Source organism: Melospiza melodia, chromosome 8 (genome assembly GCF_035770615.1).
Source record: "Melospiza melodia melodia isolate bMelMel2 chromosome 8, bMelMel2.pri, whole genome shotgun sequence".
Lineage (NCBI taxonomy): Eukaryota > Metazoa > Chordata > Aves > Passeriformes > Passerellidae > Melospiza > Melospiza melodia.
Window position 1 is genome coordinate 23104336 of NC_086201.1, and position 25163 is coordinate 23129498.

Below are 25163 nucleotides of genomic sequence, written 5' to 3' on the forward strand. Positions count from 1 at the left end.
CAGAGGTCTTTTTAGCCACAGAACAGAGGTCTGTGCTGACAGAATCTGGGCTTGATTATGTGATCCCTGAACTTCAGCTTTCCTCACCTGTATCTCAGAAAATACCTATTACTTTTTTATTTCCTTAATAAATGGCAATAGGATGACTTTTCATGTTGTGAATTGGATGATTCTGGCTATGAATTGAAAAATGTGAACTTTTATATCCGTAACAACTAGAAGTGAAATAGGAACATTTTTATGTTTTCAAAAGAGGAATACAAGGCAAACCTGAAGTCCCTGTGTGCCTGCATTATTATAAAGGGCATAAGAGATTTTTAAGAAAAACATTATCATTTCTTAATTAAAAAAAAACCCTAACCAACAAAAATCCTCAAGAAAAATGTCCAGCTACCCTGCAGAACACCACTCCTAAGTGAATTGCTTAAATTTCCTTTCTGTGCGGGTAATGAATGTAAAGTATGGCTCTTAAAAAATTTTACCTCCTCTCTGGAGTCAGATGGAGAGGACCAGAAAAGGTCATTTCCCTTCAGCACTCCAAAAAAATAGAAAAGGGGAACTCAGAGCACAGGGACAGAGTGCTTGGATAAAAAGGATGGTAGATAACGGGTTGGCAACATCCAGTTGGCTGCATTTGTAATCTGCTCCTGCCATATACAATCCTGTGCTGCAAAGCGTACTTTGGCACTGCTGCAGGGTGTTAAGTGGCTGAATTCAGACCCTGTTAAGGAAAGAGAAAGCTCCCAAGCCACAGTGTCCTGCCAGAAAGGCAGGAGAGGCACTTGGCACAGAGGGGCGAGTGAAGCTGGTGATACGGGTGCCCTGTGCTCTTATCTGCTGAACTCAGCTTCTGCCTTGGTGATTACTGAGCCCTTCAAATGAGAAAGAGATAGGCAGCAAATAAAAATGTGAGTAATAATTGAAAATGCAGAAGAGGAAAGAGAAAATTAGTTCCTCCCTGTAGTTGTCTTGGGGGTAGGCCAGGGATACGTAGTCCAGGCAGGGCTAATGTTGGAGAAGAGTCAGAAATTTCTGACTGAGTTACTAGTCAGCTCCTCTTCCCTTCCTGTAGCACATTCCAGCTGGCTCACCTTCACTGGCAGATGTAAAATATCTCTGGTCCACTTTGCAAGGGGACTGAGAAAACTCTAATACAAAGAATCAGCATAAAGCTACTCGAAGAGAAATAAGACACTGAAGCAATAACTAGGCCACATCAACCCATGTGTCCTCTAAAACATGAAGGGTATGAACTAGCATTTAGAAACTAATCATGGGCTAGTTAGATGCAAAATGTTTCACTAATGTGAAAGCTACAAGAGATGCTCTAATCTTTGATTACCCCTGAGGCCATAACAAACTCAGAAAGAAGCATATGAATTGCTGATTATTTTCTATGATGATAGAATCTGAGAAGCTGCTGATAATGTATTTGTGCAGATTGACAGGTCCCTGGCTGTACTACTTCAACTAAATGTGAGCTGTGTAGTACTGCTCTCATTTCAGAACAAGGCAGAATATACTGGAGTTTTGAGATTTCTCTTTTTGGGGAGTACACAACCCTTACATCAGGAGATGGAGACAGTGATCGTGAAGTGATCTTGCCATTGCAAGATGAATCCTGGCTTTCAGCCACTTTAGCACATGTACCATGATGGGATCACAAAGTATCCTTTCATCATTCCGTACACAAGATGGATGATAGGAGATAAAGAATCAGGGAGGTTTAGAGAAAGAATGCGTGGTGGAAACCAGCAAGTGTAAAATTCAAGATCATGTTATAATAAACACACAATAGGGATCACAGTAAAATTAACTTTGATTTCCACTGACTATATACTTCTCATACATATTTTTGAATGTAATCAATACTCAAGTTTTTAACCTGTTATTTTAGTATGCTGAAAAGAACTCTGCTTAAACAATACCTTCTGGTCCACATCCATCTCAAACTGGAAGTACCAGTTTGGGAAGCTCCTATAATGATGGTCCCTAATTTTTTATAAACAAGAACATTTAAAGTAATAATAGCTGATAATTTGATTCAAGCTCTGCATTTCAGATGGGGTATTGAAATGGGATATTCCATTTGGAACCTGATGCCAGGACAAATGTGATGTCACCTTTGGATGCACTGCTGCAGCATTTCTGACAGAGGGTTTGTCCTTCCATGCAGCAACTCAGGCTCAGACTCTGACAGTCTTATCATGCCTCTGCTGTTCTGACAAAACTACTCGCTGCTGATATGAAAAGAGCAGGGAAGACAGCACCTATTCTGCAATACCTCTTTGCTTGGAATCCTTCATCCTGCCCTTACAAGATCCCCTTCTGGCTGATCTGTTGAAACAGAAAAGTTTTATTGCCCTTACAGAGGAATAAACATCGGTATCCAGTGAGTTAGTGTAATCATTCTCCAAATAATTTTTCCTATATAATAAGTCCTAATGAACAAAGACAAATTTAATTGGGACATGAATTGGCAACTACTATACACACATCCACAGCATATTTAGAACTATTAATGATTTAAAGATAAGCAAAGGGGAGACAGCTTAAGCTAAATCACACAATTTCATGAAGAAAATAACGTATGACTGGGGTAGGCATTTCTTTTACAAAAATCAGGGTCTGCTCACTGCTTCAGCTGAAAGTACCCCTTGTGGAGAGAAGCTAGGGATCAAAACACTCCCACAAACAAAATGGGAACACTAATGTTTTATCTGGAGAATCACAGATGTTTTCAGAACTGAAAACTGTCAAAGTTAACTAAATAAGAAAGGGTTTACCCCAGATTTTAAATATGTTTCCATAAATAAGAGAAGTTCTTTTGGGGAAAAAAAACTGTAGGGAGGGTTCCTTTGAAGATGTTTATAGTTGATACATTTTACCTTGTTTTTCTGCCTCAGTAGTTACAGTATTAAGCTCCCATGCAGAAAACTTCCCTTTTTTTAAGGCCACTGATATTAAGTTAGAAACCACCTCCTGGCAAGGTTTAGAAAAATGTTTCTGCCTCTGACAGAAAAGCCATTGAAAATGCAGGTGGATCCACAGAAATTTTGTCTCAAACTGTTTCTTTCTGCCACCTTCAGTGAACACGTGCAAGCAAAATTAGCACCCCAGAAGGGTCCCCTCAGCCCCTTGGAAGGCAAAGAGATGAAGGGAAGCACACTGGAGGTTTCCCTGTCTGCAGTCCTTGACAAATCCGCCTATGAATGAAGTGCATAGATTTCCTGATTGATCCATAAAGGAAATGATGGCTTTTTTGGCTCTTCTAAAAATCACTTCCTGCATAAGATAAAGACTGTGTCTCTTTGAGTGATGCATATGTCATGGATCAACTGGATTTTGCTTCTTTAACTCAAAATTATCTTCTGGAAAAAATTGTTTTAAACACTTTTATGCCCTATTGCCACCACTTTGGAATGAAAAAGGAAAAAAAAAAAAGACTACACATACAAAAACCTAGAAATCTACATTTGCCAACATTGTGCTAAGTTAGAAATAAAGGAAGTGCATGACAGCTGGCATTCAATGTGCCTGTCAGTAGATAATCATGAATGATTTAGTTTTCCAATGAGCTTTGAAGGCCATTGTGAAAGACTCTTAAGGAAAATCAATACTTTCAAGATAAATGGTAAAGTCTGCAAATTAGAAATAGAGAAGTACTGAACCACTGTTTCTTAAAATAAAGAGTTTAAATATGCAATGTCTGTGGTGTATAGCAGCATGATTTTATATAATTATCAAAATTCCAAGGGAGGAAATAGACACCAAGTTGGCAATGTTTGCCAATTACCCCAGGTAATTTCTAATCAAACCTACAGAAGTTTGGAAAGGAATGACAGTTGTGAATGATAAACCTGTCAGGAATCAGGCAAATGAAAGGTAACCCAGATAAATATAAACTAGGCAAAACTAGTGTAAGTATAAAAATTAATCTGTCTCTAGAGGCTACTGCAGCTCTGATGTTCAGTAATATCATCAGAAAGCAAATAATGGTTAAGTCTAAAACTACATCTCTGAAGGAAAGTTTCTGAGTCATAATGAACTGTTCTGTGAAAAAGCTCACCCAGAAAACCTGTGCAACTGGAAAGCAAACAAATCAGCAACAAACAAAATTCCTGAGAGTATTAGGAAGAGGCTGGAGAATTAATATGAATTTCATCATGTCTAGATATGGTAATGACACACTGCTTCTGTAATATGGTATTGCGTTTTGAGCCTGCTCTTTTAATGTACCTGTTTTTTCCTAATCTTTTAAATCTTTGTGCAAATGCACATCCCCACATTACCCTGATAAAGGCACACTTTTCACATGCATGTTCTGCAATGAATTAGCAATGTTTGCTGCTGTTCACACGCTGGGCTGCTGGCACATGGGAGAAGCTGGTTCCCGTGTCACCCTGCCCCATATCCCCACGGGCTGCGGCACCAGGCCTGGCAGCAGGGTGGAATTGCACAGCATGAGGAGAAATAATGCTGCTGCTGTTCTGATTTCAGACAGACGGTTAGCTTGTGGAAGGGAACCCTTGGCAGTGGTTCAGCTGGTGACTGTGTGGTGGCGGTGACACTGCTCCCCTTTCTGCCCCCCGCGGCCACGGTGACGAGCGCAGTGTGCAGCAGTTCAGGTGACGGTCACCCACAGACACACCGTCCCTGCTGACTGGGCAGAAATGACTACAACACTTTCCCTCCTCTTGCTTAAACATTTAAGCTAAAATGGGATGGCAAACAAGCATTTTGATAACACTCATTGCCTTTTTATGAGCTGATAAAAAAGTGAGAAGTAAAGAAGGGAGTAATTTTTAATTGCTGCTCTGATGAACTTGAAGAACCACAGAAGTATTATTTTGGCAATATTTTTTGTTTGTTAAAAAAAAAACCCAAGATGCTTTACCATGAAGTTAAAATAACAAGTTTACATTTTTCATATTGGCTGGCTGTGCAGTTTTACACTTTAATGTTGAAATTATACAGAATTAACAATATTCTCCAGTTGCTTTCCTGGTCATATTAGACTTAGCTTGATTCACAGCAGTGTAGGATTTAGGTCTTACCTGTCACACTTGTATGTCCATTAGCTTTTATTTTTTCCTTTTTTACAGCATATAGAAATACACATGTCCAGAGAAATGCTCCAAATAATTCTATCATTTCTCAAATGTTTAGCATAGCATACGGTTGTTCTTTTCAATGTGCAAACACCACCTCAAGAGACCAAGTTAAAAATCAATCAGCCCTCTTCACAGTGAGAAGGTTGAACACCACTCCAAGCCTTTCATACGGGGTGAAAAGCCATGGCACAGAATAAAAGGGCTCCCTAGAACTGTGTAAGTAATGCACTGTTTTAAGGCAGCTTCAGGATTGGATATTAGAACCAGATTGGAAAGCATACACTGAAACTAAATGTGGAAACACCTTTACTTACTGTGTTAAAGTTTGGGAAGAATCCAACAGCAGAGCTGCTGTCCACAGGGAAGGGCATAAAGGGTTTGATATCCAGGGAAGGCTGCATCATCAAGGTAGGTGTGCGCACAAGGGTGGGAAGTGTAGTAGTGCCTGCCAAGAGCAAACAAAACCAGGAATTCATGGTGTTCTCCTTTCTGTAGCACACACAGTATAGCTGACACAACTGCCAAGAAAAAATTATACAGGGGATGATGAAAAGGCTCTGTAGGAGTTTATATCATTAAAAGGAACCTATTTACACACAGGACAGACGAGGCAGAGCACTTGCCTATGGCCATGGATACTCAGAAGCTGAAGAGAAGACATATGGTATATAAATCACACTGGCAGGTAGAATAAATCCTTTCTACAGCTGCAAAATTCTACTTGTGCCAAAAAGGCCAGGATGGTGCCCATGAATGTCAGATGCTTCTGCAATTCATGGTTGCCTACTAGATCAGCCAGCACAGACAATACATGAATGCTGAAATCCAGAGGTTTGTTTCCAAATAGTGATCTGCATGTTATTTTTCCCCTCTTCTGACTAACTATCAGGTGCTACACAAACAACATTTCATTGAACATGTAAAAATTTGCCTTTTTTACAGTGCAAGGCAAATATTAGAAAACAGCCAACAATTAAATAATCAGCTAGCATACCGATGAACACAATTCTTTACATGCAATGCTAGCTATTTTATAAATTGGAGCTCTCCAAACAAAAGTTTTCTAGAAATATATATGCTGAATTTTTTTCTGTATACACATAAGAATCATTGCCCAACAAGATCCCAAAGGAATGGGCAGGCACAGATGTCCAAATATTCATTTTAAACTAGCTATCTACCCTATTCACACAAGAAGTGTGCCTAGCACACAGCTCTGAGCTATGCCTGTGGGAGTATATTTTTCCCCTGAAACAATACAAAATATATTTCAAATAAAATTTCCATCATTGAAATACAAAGTGGAAAAAAAAAAAACAAACCAGAACCAAAACCGCAAACCAAAAAAACCCTCAGTGTCTCCTTCCTGGATTGAATAAATAATTCAACACCGACAGGAGCAGGCAGTGGAACATAAGTGTCCCACACCTCTAAAGGAGGGTGAGTCACTCTGTCTCTCCTACCTCTGTCACAATTTCTCCATAATTACCTCCTCCTCCCACTCACCAGTGGCCAGCAGCTGGGAGCATAACAGGCCTCTGAGGAGCTTCCCTTGTCTCAAGCACAGCTTACACAATACCTGAGCTTTTTCTCATGGAAGACATCTGAGCTTTTCTAACCCAGCCAGGAAGGGGATGGGCAGGAGGGAAGGGAACGGGGACTGAGAGTGAGTGAGAAGGAGGGGGGTTAGAGAAGTAAACAACCAATTTTCCTTCTCTTCTCCCATAAAATCAAATCATTTGTGTCCACTTGCAAAATGCCAGGCAATCCGTATGGGCTGCGCGAGCACCAGTCTTCCATTAAGGGATCTCCCTTTCTGCCTGTTAAGGACACACAAAACTGAAGGCAAAGGAGACATTTTCCTGCTTTTCACTGTCCTCTCACCACAGTCACAATTGCAAGTCCATCTTATGGTATCCAAGAGGAAAGCTAAGTTCAGAAGGCAGATGGGGCTGCATGGATTTTTTGGATGAACAAACACTTGTAACTAGCCCTGAGCTCCAATTTTGTTGATGCTGGAGAGACAGTCATTTTGATCTCAGCTGCAGCATAGTAAACATTATATTATGGTCTAGCACATGAATAGCAGGCTGTAATCTATTTTGTTTCTTCTATAGGAAAAGCATCATGATTGCACAAAGATGGGTCAACGACAGCCATGCAAAGAGAATGTTTCATACCATCCCAACAGAGCTGCACAACTTGAAAGGAAAAATATGCTTGAGAAACTTTCCCAGAATATTTTCTCCCTTCTTCTATCCCAATACTTTCATAAATGTCAAGTTTGTTCCTGCATAAGCCCGTGAGACTAATTGACAGTTGTGCCTAATTAAGTGTACGTCAAAGCTTATTCAAGTGGAGTCACAAACGTCAAAAAGCTAAAGGCTAACATGCCTATAGTTTCTTATTCATATCCATAATGGAAAAGATCAATCAATAGGAAAGCAGTGTGTCAGAGAATTTATCCAAAGAAAGTATCTTCAACTGCAAAAATGATGATTATTTCTATTAGCTGGTTCTGAAACAGTAGATTTACATAATTCGGATTTCAGAGTTGCATTCAAACAGGAAATATGTTGTATTCAATTACCTAAAGGGCCATCATCAATCTAACTTCTGCAAGTTTCTCTTTGAAGTTCATAAGCAATTAAAGATCTGTGAAGTTAAAGAAGACCTATCCTCTCTTTACATAAATGTACTTCAATGAAGCTATGGTTACATATTCTAACTCAATTTTACTGAAAAAAAACCCCAACAGAATAGACTTAGATTGTGACTGACATTTGAAATCAAAGTTACTTTTCTGATACTGTCCTTATTCAATGTATAGAAAGCATGTGGCATAAAATCTTTAAGGCATCCTACTGGAAAAAAAGCAACCTTCTTCGTACTCCTTGGTTGAGCACAGAATTTTTCATGTGAAAAAGACATCTGAAACCTCTCTCTAATTTTTCAGTCCATGTTTTTTCTGCAGCCAGAGTAATTTATAACCAGGAGACTAAAATACATTTAGAGCCCACAAAGAAAAGAAAATATATACACCTAGAAGACTGATTAGTGAAGGCATTAATCACAAAAAATGTGTTTGTTTTGTTTGCCAATTTGCTACTTCAACAATTGCCAGTCAAATATCGATAACCCTGTTGGACTGAAGTTTGGCTTAGACTCACCTCTGAAAGCCTCTGAAGGAATTATCTTGTCAAGGTGGCCTAAATTACAAGTAGAAGCACTTCATGAAAAAATCATCAAATCAAATGCAATAGGGCAGTTTTGCCCTGGCATTTCTCCCAATGGTCAAATAGATTCTCACTACTACTTCACCAAATCTTTATCCAGACCTGAACTAAGCAGGAATATTGGCACAAAAAAGTTGTTGCTGACAAGCTTCATTATCATTATCTTTCATTAATTTAACAGATGTTTATAATTTCATTAGCATTTTAATGATAAAGAGAACTTACCACGTCAAGAACAGATTGTTTTAAACTACCTGTAAATCTTTACAAGAAAGAGCAGTTATATTTATTCCAAAGGTATTTGCTTATTTCAGCTTATACTTGTTAAACACTTTTTTATAACTTCAATTTTGACTTCCACAGCAGGAGTTATCTAAATACTGGGAACGCACGCTGTGGACAGACTTTGCAACAGGCACTAATCCTCACTGGTCCCTTTAACTCTTGTCAAAGGGGAGGAAAACAGGTTTTCAGCTGACCCAAAATGTCTAATTTTACTAAAAGTTTTTCTTCTTCCTGCACATGTTTATCTGAACAAAAAAGTCCCTGTGTAACAGGTGCTGCTCCTCTTTAGCCATGTACACATGGCTTTGCATACACTGCAATGCACTGGGACACTGATGTTCCTATAGAAGTCAGGAAAGGTTGTAATCTTTACCCAAATTTAATCTGCCTCTAACAAATAAGGTGCAATGGATTAAGCAGCACAAGTGATATTTTTGGGGAGTAATTAGGTTTTGTATCTGTCCCTCCTGTGGCAAGATGTGTCCCCAGGGCCAATGAAGCAAGATTTAGCCTGTTGCCAACAAGGGGACAGGTAACATAAGGGCTTGAAGAATCTCTAACAACATCCCCACTTTTCCAGCTTCACAGAAAAAAACCCAGAATTCCAGACCAGCAGGACTGCAGTTTTGGCAGAGGGAATCACAGTTAACCTCGGCCATGGTAAACAGTCACTGCTCCTCTTCTTCAAGTAAAAGTGGCACCAAGATCAGTCAAATCTCAGCACACAACTTCACCCTCCGCACCTCTTGAAAACTATTTGTGACACTATTACTTCTGTGATTTTCTCACCAAGTGCTTTTCTTTGTCACTGAAAAACACAAGAAAGTTTCATGCCTGCTCATTAATTCCTCAGATTTGGGTCATTATTAGACCATTATACAGAAAAACCTCCTATTCAATCACAGAACATGCTCATATAAAACACATTCATGAATTATTTCAGCTTACTTCAATAAATGAATCATGTTTCAGACTTGAAAGCATTCTCTTCCAACATCTTCATTAAAGGCAACTATGGAGAAATCTAAAGCCATACTCAAGTCTCTCCTGCTTTCCTGTTACCTAAAGATGTTACTATAATATTTTAATCCTCCTATCAAAAGAAGCAATCCACACTCAGAGCAAGAGAGTGGAAGAATAAACACTCTCAGGACTGAATAAAAGTATTTGAGTGACAAATTTCTATGCATCGGACAATCTACATCCACCTTAACCTCTACATTTAGTATATCAAAGTCATATTTATGGACAAATAATGATATCTACTGGGGAGAGGGGGCTGCAGAGGGACAAGATTGAGACAGAACAATAGGAAACTGGAATTTCAGTATTTTAGAGACAAATATCTTAGAAAATTAATATTAAAAAAATCTTATTCTTCTTGCAGTTGAAAGTTGAAAAATCTTATTCTTCTTGCAGCTTTTCTAATAGCTTTCAATAACAACTGGAATCCCCAAAGGTTTTTTGTGGAAGATGCCAGAACAGATGGAGTAGAAAGTGAAGGCCAATAATTAGAAGTGAAGCAGAGTATCTTGCATTTTCCCTAAATAGCTGCATTACAATTCCCTGTCCATAACCCCAGGAAGAGCCCTGTCCTTCCTGTGCTCACAGGACGTGTGACTCACGCTGCTGCTGTCCCCTCCCTCACACTGCTGTCCCCGGTGTCCCCTCCCTCCCTCTGTGTCCCCCTGTGTCCCTCCTGTGGCTCAGGACCCCACACCTGCCCGCTGAGCAGCAGAGCTCACAGCAGTTGTGCTTCACTGTTTATTTCACACATTTCTTCTCAGCATTTCCATTCCCAATCCAAGCAACGCCACAAGCGCTGTACTGCTATCAAAGCAAGTTTGTTAGCACTGGCTCCTTGTCAAGTCTAAGCAATTAAATAAATTACAAAACATCCTTTACTATATTTAGAAGAAACATGCTGGCTGGAGTACAATTGCAATTTGGTATTATCTGTAGATACTATGGAAATATTTGCCATTAGTTCCTTAAAAGAGAGAATTCTCTAGACTTCTAAAGCAACCCAGACTGTTTGACTGAAAAATAGAGTGCCATGTCAAGGCTTAACATGAACAAGCTCAGTAAGCTGGATTTTTTCTAATAAACCAGTAACAAATATTAATAAATGCAATGCTCTGGCCTACATTAAGATCAGCTGAAGTTTTGCAGTCTATCCCTATTTCTTTTTCTCAGAATCCTCTAGATGGGTAAAGCTTCTCCTCCTGGTGTCCCCAGACTGAGTGAGCAGCATTACCCCCTCCTCTGTTCTTATCTGCTTCTAGGAAACATTGCTTTGGACTTGTTTTCACTTTGAAGTTTTCCAAGTATAAAAGAAAAAACAGCTGCATCTTTTTCAGCTCTCTGTTCTCATGCCATCTGGACTAATGGAGATATTTATGAAATCCTGAGGATTCTTTTACTTGTTTTATTCAAACCAGCCCCCACCCTTACCATTTGTACTGTCCCAACCCAAATGCAATGAAAGAAGGTGTTTGCTTTGCTGCTGTCACCCTCGAATGAAAACACATCAGGTAACAACTACTGAAGGCACACTCTTGTCCAGGGCATGGTGCAACTCCTGTAGCAGTCTCTACCACTTTCCTCAGTGCATGTGCTTTGGTGCTGGGCACCAAGCCTGTAATTGTCCCAGGATCTCTTCCCTTCTGGTTCAGGAAACACAAGTTTTCTTACAAACTGAAGCTTCCCTGATAAAGAGGAGGAGCAAAAGAGTCCAATATCCATTACCTTGAAAATTTCGTAATTTGGAGGAAAGCACTTAATTGCAGTTAGTTTTTTTAGAGTCTGTTATCCCTTAACTGTCACATAACCCGATTTTTCTCAAAATCCAACTCTTACGCATGATTCTGGCACCACGGGTGCCACCATCTAACCCTCAGTGAGCCTCAGCACAGGCTTTCTTCCAGGAGGTACTGAGCTGCTACCCACAAAAACCAAACGAATCTGTCACCAGGAATGCTGCTGAGGGAATCCTTTGTTGTTTCTTGGACAAACAGATTTATGTTTGCAGCTGGTTTCTTGCTCCTTAAATCACCTTCAATATGCCAACCCACCAGCTCAGTAGTGCTGTGCACAAAGGTAAGAGGGGTCTAGACAGATACATCTTCACAGATGTGTCTCATCCCTTAACCACCCACATTAGACAATTTCCAACGCTCTTGAACGTCATCACAGCTCAGAGAATTTCATGCCTCATTTGCTTTTCCTGCTTAACACACAATCTCCTATACAAAATACAGTCACCCAAGTTGCTTCTTGGTTTTTTTTTTTAAGTCTTTCATTGATATTGCCCTGTAAATATCCTTCAGATAAAAGATCGCTGAAAGAACTAATTCAGGTTATTCAAAGAGGTCTTGAAAATATTGGCAACAGAAACCCAGGTCTCTACCAAATGAAATCTATTTTCCTCCCAATTAAAATTCTCAGATTTCCAGAAATGTCAAAAGAAGTTCACTTCACCCCTTTTCTATCCACGCCATCACAACACCAGTCACAATCTTCCCCTTACTTGCCATCATTTCCATAGCTAGGCACATGCTTTTAAAAGAACCACTATCTTTCTGCTTAGAAATAAAAAACAATGATACAGGGAAGAAAGGCAGATTTAAAAACCTTTATGATATTGTCCATGTAGTCTACACAGGTTTCACATTGAACTTAATTGCTCTACCAAAGCATAGGCCATGCAGCATACAAGCACCTGTCCAAAAGAGATCAAACACATGAAGGTTTTTTTTCTAGCTGTTGCCCCTAACTAAAGCAACAAGTACATCTTCATTGGATTTCCTGGAGGATTTCAACTTCCTCCTAATCAGATGACATACTACATCTACTGCTTTTCAGAGCCCACACTCTCGAACATCTTCAGCAAGGGACAAGCCAGAGCTCAAGCTTTACAGTTACCAGTGCATCCTGCAGCACCACACCTGGAAACAAACAGTGCAGAGAGCTCACTCCACAGATGAGAGCAGGAGCCAGGCTTAGCACTTCTCTCACCTAACAATGCAAAGAAAGGCACTTGAACCTGCCTGTGGAAAGAGCACAAGAGTTCTGCAGGTCATTCAGCAAAGGAAGGCAAGTACTACAGATTTACCAGTGCCTTACAATATCCAGAAGTTTCATATGTTTTTGCTGTGACCCCACAATCATGAATGATTTCAGCAAGCCAAAAGGTATAATAACACACAGACCATGGAGTCCTGTAAAGGCTTCCCAGTATTAATCAGTGCCATGGTGCTTACTTAAGTCACTAAGGGTATAATCCACCACCTCTGCAGCACTTCAGCATATACATATACACATATAAACAAACAGCTTAGGACTCAGAGGTAAATAATAATTTCATTGCAACATGGCGCTTTTGTGACTTTGGGTGCTGTGAAATAGTGGGCAGCTATTAAGCCTGAATAAACCTGGCCTGTTGTAATTGTGTGTTTAGCTTTGAAGATCTGTGAGAACAGCACACCGTGTGCCTGAAATGTGCCCCCTGATTCTTGGGGCTGTCCTGTGCAGGAGCAGGAGCTGGACTTTGAAGATCCCTGTGGGTCCCTTCCTACTCAGAATAAACTGTGATTATGTGAGTATTTGCAACCTGACCCTGGAAGAAGGGCAGCGTGCTATTCAACATGAAAATATAACTTAAAAGACTAATAAACTGAATTTCACTGGCTTTTCCCCTGCTATTCTTCTTAGAATTAAACTTAAAAGGGTTACTAGCTAGCTGTCTGCTACAGAGCTGCATTTAAAATAACTTCTGGGGGAAGAAAGAAACAAAAAAATGAAAAGAAATGGTGTCTGAATTTTTTGAAGAGTTCATAAAAGAGGACCTCAGAGCACAGGGTTACAGCCAGCATAGGGTCATGGCATTCAGAAGATCAAAGTCCACAAATCCTGTCTCTCTTGAATTAAGGTGCACTACTTTACTTATTCTCAAAGTCAGCATTGATGAATAAGTAAGAACTTGAAAATTTATAAAACTAAAATAGATGCTGTCTACCCTCTATTTATAAAGGGAGAAGGAAGAAAAAATACTTCAAATGAACAGATCTGGTAGCCCAGACCACCACATTTGTGATGTTATTGAACATTAATTAAACACCAGTACCTGACTAAAAACCTTATTTTGCCTTGGGGTGCAGCAGTGCTCCAGCCCCGCCAAGGCTGGGACATAAAGACTTTTGATGCTGTTATGTTTTCAAAGAATGTATGACATGAACTTTGACAACTCCACCCTCAGATTATCTTTAGAAAAAGAGAAGGGAAAAAAAACCAAAAAAGAAAAGAAGCCGGTAACAGAATGTTTCTGTTAAATTAAATTGTGATTGGATCAAATAAGCATTTTTTTACTCAAACATTTGAACTGACTGAACAGTGCTTCAACTGATACAAGCCTTTCAAAAAAAGGCTTCTTTTTTCTTCTAGTTTCCCAGAGACTAATTAATATCACTTTAATATGATTTATATCACAAACTAAATGTAATTAATCAAACACTATGCTGAAAATAAAGACAAGTTTAAAGCATTTTTTGAAAATGTGCTGTGCAGCCTGCATCTGCTTTCCATGGTGACACCAGGAGCAGGCTGGGCAGCCTCACTGCTCCTCTTCTCCAAACACTCCCTTGAGCCAGCCCAGGGAGCCAGACCAGTTGTAAACAAACACAGACCAACAAAAGAGAAACTTGCCTTCGAGCAGCCCAGTGAGCTGGTCGAGCCGAAGTCATGGTTGGGAAACAGAGAGTACCAGGTCGGTGGCAGCAGAAAAGAAAAATTTTTTTGAGTATTGATGTATCTTATTGTCATCCAGACTCATCTGAACTAGCCCTCATCTTCCCTGCAGTGTAACAGCCAAATTTCATGCCTGCCACTTTGTGTTTCTGGTTATTTCTCTCAGGATGGTGTCTGTTTAAGCTGCCAACACCACAGTGTTAACTCAAGTTCACCCTATGAACACAGCAGTCCAGCCCTGCATTCCCAGAATAGGGATTCCTGCTCATGTGCTGCATTGGTTATTACTCAGCTCCTGATTTCCTTTATATACTTTGGCATAATTCATTTTTCCTTTTCTTCAAAGGGAAGATTTAAAATTACTGTGACCCCATCAGCTCTCTCACTGCTCTGGAACCTCTTTTACAAGTACCGCAGATCAGTATTTTCATCCATGCAAATATCCTTGTGGTGTGTCTGTCAGAGCCAGTGCTTTGAAGAGTCTGGTTCATTGATACATTCTGACATGTTCTTGCAGGCTTTTTTTTGTTTCTATTGGCAACTGTCACATGAACATAACTGATCTTTCTAACAAAAAGTAATTACAAACTGGCTCCATGCAACCCAAACTTTTGGCTTTATCTGACTCTTACAATAACAACCCACATTTTAATTTGGTCTTCTGTAAGTATTGTAAGTGCACTTAGAGAAAGATTTCTTTATGTTTGATGCTTGTCTCATTTTTTTTTCTATTTTTTTTTTCCTACAGATTCATGTTGCTCTTTTTTCACCATTCTTAGCAATTCAAACCTGTTTCTATTTTCTACCCCTACATATAGTTCTTTTGCTTTAGTCTGTAGGAATTTTTTTTATTTAGCCAAATTATTCTTGCCACATTTCCTGACTTGCCTCTGCCATGAGACAGTTGGCAGTTGCATTCTTTTTAGGGTTTCTTTAGAAGAACTTTTAAACCCTTACAGTATGCTTGATAAAAATAAATATCCTGATAAGGATATCTTACAGAAAAAAACTCAATCCTCTTTTCAGAACTGCTTTCACTACTGGTTGTTTGGTGTGTTATCATGAGCAACATTTTGCTGCATAATTAAAAACCAGGCAAAATGGCTATTCTGTAATTTTTTCTTCTACTAAAAAGCAGCTCCCCCTCAGTTCTAATAAATAATGTTTTTACCTATCTTAAAATAACTGCAAGATTTCACTCTAATTTTAAAGGCAATAATCAATACTTCATATTCAGTATCCTAAATGCTAGTTTAAAGATGAATCTAAGCATCAGAAAGATTCCAGCTTGCCTCCTGGAACAGGTAGTGTATTCCCCTTTCACTTCTAAATCCCTGGTTATATACTGTGGTAAATAATTGAGCCTGTAATTCTGAGTAGTGAGGAAGAAGCAATGAGCCCTTCACCTTCTTTTTTGCTTCTATTCTGATGCCTGATTTAAGAATGTGCTTAAATTCCCAATCACTGGGCTTTAAACTCACATTCAAACATTCTTATTAATTCTCAAGAGTACCACAGATCTCTAACCTCACTTCATACTTTGTGATTGGCAAGACTGAAGAGAGGATTTTCTAAATGAAAGGCAATGCACACTAAACAGAAAGCGTATGGTTTGAAATATGACTTTGTATTTCTAAAATATTCAAAACTTAACAATGAGAGTTGAAACTATATTATTCAAAGAAAGAATGTTTTGGTTTTGTGAAGTGGAAAGAAAAAGCAAAAAGCACAAAGGAGCAAAAATACTGCTATTGCAAAGGCATGGCTTCCACTCCCAGTGATGTTTCTAGTAGCTATAATACCACTCCCAGCAAAAGGGAAAGCAAAAACATTGAAATGCTACCCAGATTCTTGGAGAAAGAGTTATTCATGTAAGATTTTGAAGTCATAGTTGAAGGCATTTGATGAGTATATCAAATATATATAATATCTATATATAAATCTTATATTATATATATTTTATATATAGATATAAATCTCATACATATAAGATTTCTTTGTGTCATCATATATATATTTGATATATATAGTATATCAAATATATATATGATGACACAAAGAACTCTTTTAAATACTTTATAATATAACTTTGCTTTTCCCTTTTAATTGCCCATATTTACAAAACCAAGTGAAGCAAGCTGGCTTGTATAAACTTGAGATCTGGAGCTATGATGTGTGATGTAAAAAACTCTGGCAAATAATTCAAACATGGATCTATTACTCTGGTGTAAATCTGTCATCATTCCTTTTAAGTCCAGAGAATTACCAGGATTAGCAGCAGTACAAGTGTGAAATTTGGCTGAATGACTTCAGCTGGAGGAGCTCTGTGCATAAGCAGCAGCTGCCAGGTCAGACACTAGAGTGAACCTTCCCCAGTGCAAATCAGCAGCAAGGCAAGGTACCAAAGTATTTGTTACCAGTTTCATGTCCTCAATTTGATCTACATGCACAGAAACTGCTACATGCTCTTTGCTGACTAATGGTTCTCAAAGCGCTGCACAGAGGAGCCCACTGAGGACATGAGACATGCCAACACGGACTGCAAAGAGGTGTTTGCAAGAGGTGAACAACTGACATTCCACAGGGCAGCACTTGCAGGAGGAACCCAGCAAGGGAGATGCGCAGAGTGACTTGGAGGGCAGGGAGGGAATCACAGCCCACCCACTCCTCTCTCCATTACCACTTCTATGGACTCTCCCTCCATCTCTGTGCAGACGTCTGAATCACATCATCTCACATAAATATCTGCTGCAGTAGCATGCTAAATCTGCAAGGGAAGGCTCAAACACTGGCTCCTTAGTTAAGGTCAAGGCTGGTATGTTTCTGTGGATGCACCAGACATGGTTTCACAGCTCATCATGCATTCCAGAATGGGTTTTAAATATGCCACGTATCTCCCCAGCAGATACAGCCTTTCAGAGTGAAACCATACCCCAGAATACACTCAGTGCCATATAACCCAAGGATGCCAACCGAAGTTGGCATCCTTGGGTTATATGGCACTGAGTGTAGTGCCATATACAGCTGAAATAGTGTAGTGTAGTGCCTACTTGATCACCTGCTCAAGGAACTCCAGCTCCACATTCAGGAGCTGGAGTTTTCCTTAAGCAGGTGATCAAGTGGGCAGCTCTGATCTTGCATTCTGCAGTTGCAGCTCAATCACCTGAAGAATGATCCCATATTTTTTTACACAGTCACCTCCAGGAGAAGCAGAAGTGATCTCCCTCCACCTCCACCGGTGGTACCTACACCTTATAATTGCTGTGTCCTTTTTCCTGAATTTTCAAAACAGCTCTGTGGAACTATTCAATTTGAGTCTGGAAGAAATTTCTCCATTACTACAGTATATTCTGTCAGCAGAAGGAAGATCAAATAACAAAATTTCAGATTAACTTGCTTATATGCATTTTGACCAGGAAAATGCATGATGAGCTTAGTTGGTTTCAAAGAAAAGATTCTTCGGCATTTGAAAAAGTATAGTCAGATTGGAGGAAATAGAAGAATAAGTCTATTTGCCAATAAGAAAGGGCTTAGATTTATGAGAAAAAGGTAAATTATTCTAAATCTACCTCAAAGATCCAATACGTATCAAGTTTTGGTGGTTTGGGGTTTTGTTTTCTTTGGTTTTTTGTTTTTGTTTTTTTATTTTTTTATTTTTTAATTTAAGGTCCATTTCACCATCTTTGCAAAGACAGTTTTTAATCTTACAGTTTTCTGCCAACACAGAGTTTCAGGCTTGTTTGACACCTTTTCGGACATGAAATTCAAACGTCTTCTATTAAACAATTTTCAAAGTTGCACCAAAAAGAAAATCATGCAAAGTGAAATTTAATCCTCAGATTTTCTGTTATAAAAGAGCAGAAATCTATGTCCCATATCTTAAATGCTTTATGGAGCACACTTGAATTATGGAATACACACAAATTGATTACTGTGACTAATGCCTCAATTGGAATTTAAAAAAAGAAAGAAAAGAAAGGAAAAAAAAGAGATCAGTTTGTCCTTAGACAACACCGAAGCCAGAATACAAAACAACCATAATCATTTTCTTTTTATCCCCCTCCAAATCATTGTTTGCAACTAAGGATTTCAGAAGAGCAATCATTTAACATGAAAAAAGAAGAATAAATATGCCTCCAACACAAACTGAGAAACAGTCATCCTGTGACATGAGTTCTCACTGGCAGCAAATTATTTAATTCTTGTGAATTAAATACTCACAAGATTATTTGATCCATTGTGAAAGATCAGAAAAATTAACTTAAAATGGGATAAGGACAAATCATAAGAACAACTGGATTCCAGTGTGGCAAGCATCAGAAAACTGCAGCTGACTTTGAGATTTCAAACTTTAGTGCCTATAAGAACAGAGGTTTTAATATGATAAGCATTGCCCAGTATTTCTATTTCTGCACACACATGCTCAAATATAACAGCTGAGAAAATCTGTAAATCAATTCAAAACCACCCAGTCTTCATATGTTGGGCTTGGTATGGATTGATAAATCGCTCTATTGGGCAGTGGTGCAGAATTAAAAAAGACGTAAACAAAAAACTACAGAAAATAAAAATATCTAGACATTTTGTCTGAAAAATTTTTAGTGCCCTTGGTCATGCAGTGAAAAATATAAGAAAAAAGGTATAAATAGCAAAAATGCTTGATGTACTTCCAAATAATATTTGAGTTGAAAGAGCAAGGGATTGACCTGCCAGAGTAGCAATTAAAGTGAAGAAGGAAAATGCCTAATAAAAGCCTAATAACCTGACCACAGCATGAAGGACAAAGCTCAAACTATCCACATGTCCTTTACATGAAGGAAGGACTCGTAAATCCATCTCTGATAAAGCTTATTGTGATGAGCAGCAGGTACCTTTTAACTGGGAGAGGATTTACAAATTGAAAAGAGTGAGGTAAAGCAAGCTTTGGGAAGTCTAGAAAACACAAAAAGTTAAAAATGGACACCCTTGGAAAAATACATGACAGATATAGAGGCTAGAGGGGGTACAGGTATTTATAAGACTTCTGAGATGAAAAATTCTGAAAGGTTTTGGAGAATAGAGAGAACTGAAATAAAGAGATGTGAGAAAAACAGGTCTGAACATCATGGAAAGCTTCTTGACACCAAGATTATTCTGAGAGATATTTAATGCTCACGATGGCAGCCTTTTTTAGCTGAACCAAAGTGCGGAAATAATCTCCTAAGAGATTTTGAGATTCGCAACAGCACATGCATTTGTATCAAGACTGAATAAAACAGGGCTGTATGTACAAGAGAAGCAATTCTAATCTGGCAAGGAGAGCATTAGATGACCAGCAATGACTACCATGATTGCACTTGTTAAAAACAATTTGCAATAAGGTATTCATTCATAGTCATTCATTTTATGAAGTACAAGCATGGCCTTGCTTCATTTAAAGAATGCCATATCTTTCATGCTTTATCATGAGCTTTGATCAAGAGATCAATAAAACAACATTTTACAGAACCAAATAAAACCACAAGCATATGTTACCAGCTAACACCAATGAAACCCCAATGCAATGTATTTTATTGGGTCCATTTTACAGCAAAAAAGTGAGTCCTTCCTCCACACAGTTGTCAAAAGATTAACATTATAATATAGAAATAGATAGAAATAGCTCTATATTTCTCTGTATCTATACAGAGTAAAATGATCTAGCTTAAGAAACAAGAACACTTATTTCTGTTTCAAATTTGCATTTTTATTTTCTGATGGTACTTGCAGTCTTTTCCACTTGAAGTGCAGAAGACAATATAAACACTAACAGTGTTTATTTTAATTCTGCAATTATGTACCTATTCCTGTGGAGAAGTAAAGCAGAAAGACTTTTAACAGTTCTGTTAACAAATCTGGTTGTTGACAATTGAACAATTTAGTAGTTCTCAACACAGGAGTAGTTGCAAATTCTGGGAAAAGAAGGTTGCTAAGATTCCCTCTCACTCTGCAAGTGGAATTTTCCACTTCATATAAATACTATTTTTGTCAAAGAAATTTGTACAGAGTCATGCTACCACTGCACATGAAATGGAAAGTTCCACAGCTGTAATGGAACTGGGAGCTTTTGTTCATGGAACACTTTTATTTTCATATTAAGGACAAGCGTGCGTCATAGTCAAAAGCAGCATTGCTTATCTTCCCAGTAAATACAAGATTTACAAGTTTTATTCCTAAATATCAGTTGTATCTCATTTTAAATGCTGATGTTTCCTAATGCATTCCTAGCAAAGTTCACGAAACACCCTGAGCACAGCTGCTAGTTGCCACATCCCTGACATCTACTGTAACAATCAGCTTGCATGCAAAGCACTGGGAGCTGAATCAGCAAAAAGCAGAAGGAGCTTCCATTTAGGGACATTGGGATCTGTGCAAGTGGCACCAAAGGAAGGTACCTATCCAAGAACTTATATTTACCCTTTCTAGAATGATACCGAGTTTCAGCCATTATTCCTACATGTATCGAAGCATTTTGATCAAAATCTGATCATTGAATCACGGAATCTCAAGTCCTCCAATCCAGCCACATGAAATAAAACAAGAATTCTACGTTAAATCTACAATGTCAGTCAAATACCACATTATTTGAAAATCCCTTTACCATAAATAGCACTGAAAACAGTGGGAACAGAAGAACAGGTAAGTGTTAATATTAAGCTGGCAAAGCAGAGGAAAAAAAAAGACTGGCTCCATGGAATTTTGTGTATTCTCCATACTCATGTGTATCTCAAAAAATAATATCATCTTTTAACAGATCTATTGACAAGAAGATACAAAAATCCCTAATACATGTCACAGTTAAAGGAATGGTGGGAAAGGATATGTGATATTTAAAGAATAGATAGAAAATAATGGCAAGTGTCAAGATCTTGCTCATAATCTGGAACTTAATTACTTTAAAAAAAGAGGAAAATAATTAGAAAGATGATAGGGGTTAATGGTGCAGAATAATTGATGGAATTATAACAACTGCTTAGGCATTTCAAGGATCATTCTTCAATAGCAAGAAAGAACTGTTCTGTCTAATAAAGGTAAAAACAATATAGACATATAAACCACTTACCCCTAAATGTCTGGAATGCCACTGCTCCATGCTTTGCTTATGCTATGACAATGCTGTAAGAGCTCAGCTTAAGTTTTGTCACACAGCACATTGACATTTGAAAGGTTGAAAGGTTGATGATGTAGGTTAGAATTTCAGTTTCATTAAGAGTGTTAAGAAAGTCTAAATAATTGGGGACTTCATAAACTCTATTATTTGATTTGAATTAAATGCATGCTTTGGGTTTGAGACCCAAAAGACTGCTCAAAAAGTTTCATATCTGAGACAAATGAAAACAAATGAGGAAATCAAACCTTCAGGCAAGACTTGGATGTGTTTCTTAGTACAAGTAGGCTAAATGATTAGAATACAACAAATTGAATAAAATATACTACAGTTATCTTCATTTAAGAGGGGCACAAACAGGTGTAACCGGAGCCATAGGTAACCAAGAGCCACGTGAGTATCTGTCCAGTTTTCTGAAGTCTAAGAGAGACATCAGGTGGTATCCTGTCCTGTTGCCAGAGAATGAAGCTGTTCTGTTTGCCTACATGAAAACAGGGTTTGTTTGATGCTGCCAAGGAAGCTCTGGAGAGCAGCTGGTTGCACTTTCCATTCTCCATCTTTCTTATGGAGGAGAAAAGCATTCTTTGATAATAGACAACAACTGATAACAGTTCAAACAACGGGGAACCCCACATTCAGTAAATGCAGTGAGGCTCACAAAATACAGAGCACTAACACAATACTTCAACTGGAGAAAGTGGCACTCAAAATCGGCTAATTCAAGATTGCAAAGGTGCACACTGCACGGACAACATGCATACATACATATTAAGAGGCAGAATTCCCACAGTACATCCAGCACCAGCAGTTCACATAGATTTGTCAAATATCAGACAAAAGTTACTCAAAATGATAGTTTTATTTTCATTAACTTAACACATCTGTCACTACTTTTTCTTAAGAATGGATTTCATTATTTAGCATGCCTCTTCATAAAAACTACTATAATTCCTATTCTCCCTGCTTTAACATCAATCATCCTTTTAAAAATTTTTTTCTCTCATAGTTGGTCTCCAGCACTAGTCTCAACAGTGTTCAGTCTGACTTTCTCATGGCTTTTTCCCCCTGGTTTTTTTTCACCTTTACTAGTCAGTAAAAATTCCAAATCCAACACCCTAAGATTAAGATAAAAAACTGATGATAATCCCACCCAATCCCTTTTTATTTTATCATTTTTAAGAAAAGCATTGCCTTTTATAGCATATTTCCTTTTTCAGATCAACACTGAAGTTAGATGAGAACTTCAACTTTTACTACCTTTAGGACCTGACTCTACTTTTGTAAAGCAGCTCTTGTTCTCTCTTCCATCAAGAAACTGAGAGGAAAGCGTGAGCTGCTCTCCAGGTGGCATATATTGTACATACAAGGAGCTCTTCACTTTCCATGCAATTCATTCCATCAGGGAAGGCAAACCACAGTTTTGAATTTTAAAGCAGGATCTCATGTATGATTTATAAAAAAGGCCAATTGCATCAAGCTTACTTTTTCTGGTCTATTTTCTGCTTCAAGGTGTCCCATGCTGCTATACTTCAGCCATATGTGCAGTATCAATTACTGGCTGTAAGTGACCCTGCACTGGCATCCATTTTGTTGCTATCAACAATCCCTTGAACATTACAGATTTTTGGCTGGCAACATCACCTACTGCTTTGTTGTTACTGCTTAAAGTTGCCATAGAGACAAAAGAACAGCTGAATAGCAATCTTAATTCTCAAGAAACGGTTACTCTTTGGTAATAGGATGCAACTCGCCAGTACAGAGTCCAAGGTTCTAATGGAATTTATTTGCAACAGTGAGTTTGGAGTCAGAGCCTTGCTCAAAGAAAAAATAGAAAACAAGGCAAAGACAAAAGAGCCTTGTGTTTCCTCCTGCTCACTGTAGTTCTGCTGCTACTGAAGAGGCAAAGGAGACTGTCTCCCTGCTGTGGCACAAGATACACACAGCAGATGATGACTCCAGCCCCATACCCTGAAGGATAAAACAGTCACTGCACAAAGACCCTTACCTTATTCTCTCTTCTTACATATATATTTTCTCTTCTTATGTCTCAAAATAGTAGGCAATAAAGAAGCTCCATGCTTCATCTTCCTCACCAAGTAAAGTGGTTCACTACCTCATGCAAAGTGCTTCTTCATCCACAGATACACAACACAATATAGGAAAAAAATTAAGGATTCCCTCCTTGAATTTTTTCCTCTAGCCACACAGATCTGCTTTCTCTCCAGTACAGCCTTTAATGAACAGAGTATGTGCAGAAGCTCAGACTAACAGCTGAATCCCTCTGCTCACTGCTCCATTAACTCATATTACAGTATAACTTGCAACTGATGGGTATTGAGGGCACTCAGCCTTGGGATACTTGGCATCTTTCAGATTCCAGTCCTAGGTTTTGAAATCCTTCCATGTCCCCACAGCTCCCGAGTGGACAGAATGCATGGGATCAGAGTAAGCATTACCTTCTCTATCTTAAATCCTGTTGTTCAGAAGTCAGAGAATTTCTAAAGATAATTATAAATACCAGATTATCCCTGGTTTGGTACAAACAAAACACAATAAATCAGAACCTTGTCCTGCAAAGTCATCCCACAGACAGAGCAAGCAGCTGTCAGGAACAGCTGAAAGAATATTTTCCTCTTCAAGAGCCTTCACCTCACCCTCAACTTGACACTGTTGTCCTGCTCCCAACATCTTAGTGGTAGCATGAACACAAAACCAATTCCATGGGGTTGCTGCCTGATGTTCCCCCTGCAGCAGGAGCAGTTTTAGCCCCTCCATTTCCTGCCCCATGAGCAGACCCTGACTTATCTGTTCCTGTGCACAATAATAGTCAGGAGGAATATTCTAGCAAGACAAGTAGTAGGGGATAACGCAGAAGAGAAGGAGGAAAACTGAGATACAAGTGATTCTTCCTCCTCCTCACCAGGCCTCCCTTCTGAAAGATTCCTGCACTCCCTTTCCCAGCCACTGCATTTTTTCACCCCCCAGTCTTTGCTCCCCACAGCCCTGACATCCCACTTGAGGCTCCTTTCACCTCTACCCTGGCCTCTTGTGAACCCTCAGCTTTCAACAGCCTGGCCTCTGTGCCAAAATACATTTTGTTGACACTTCAGAAAGAACACTTCACACTGACAATCACGAGCTTTTGCTCACAGTGGACAAAATCTGCTTTTACTAAAAAGCCTTGAATTGACTTTGGAGCTCACACAGGAGCAAAAATATTAAATGTTAATATATGAAAGGGTAGGCAGGCTATAACAGTGGAGGTCTGTTCCTCCAGCTTGGGAGTTGCCAGCTGAGTGAGAACATTCTAATGATAAACTGAAATTAAGCACACAGATTGATTCTAGTTTTAAAAATTCTGATCTACAGAAAAGGTGCTTAACATGGAAAAAAATCCTTAAAAATTACTACTTTTTGTGCTTTTGAGCAAGTAATTTTCTATCAGTTGAGGGAGAAAAAGATACAATGCAGCATCTCAGACATCACTCATCTAGGGGCCGAGGGACAAGATGTAAACAATCACAACAACAAACAGAAGGAGTAGGAACATAAAAGCAACTTCATCAAAAAGAGGGCAAGACCATATTTTAAGTGAGCTCCTTGCCCACTCAGGAGTTACCTCAATCCAACCTCAGCTTTGCCTCATCAGGTCCTGCT

The 25163-nt window shown here is 38.8% G+C and overlaps 1 protein-coding gene across 8 annotated transcripts in view; it reads right to left on the reverse strand.

Moving 5' to 3' along the window:
• ZNF385B (zinc finger protein 385B) overlaps positions 1 to 25163 on the reverse strand; it is a 148880-nt gene that overhangs the window by 47233 nt on the left and 76484 nt on the right. For 4 of the 8 annotated variants that reach the window (XM_063162244.1, XM_063162249.1, XM_063162245.1 and 1 more), the window contains one exon: positions 5429 to 5559. The exons of 2 other annotated variants lie outside the window; for them this stretch is intronic. In XM_063162244.1, the coding sequence (XP_063018314.1) occupies positions 5429 to 5559 (131 nt within the window). Of the gene's footprint in view, positions 1 to 5428; positions 5560 to 22988; positions 23031 to 23511; positions 23733 to 25163 lie in introns of those variants that run through there. 2 more of the 8 variants (XM_063162246.1, XM_063162248.1) reach the window with 2 other exon arrangements.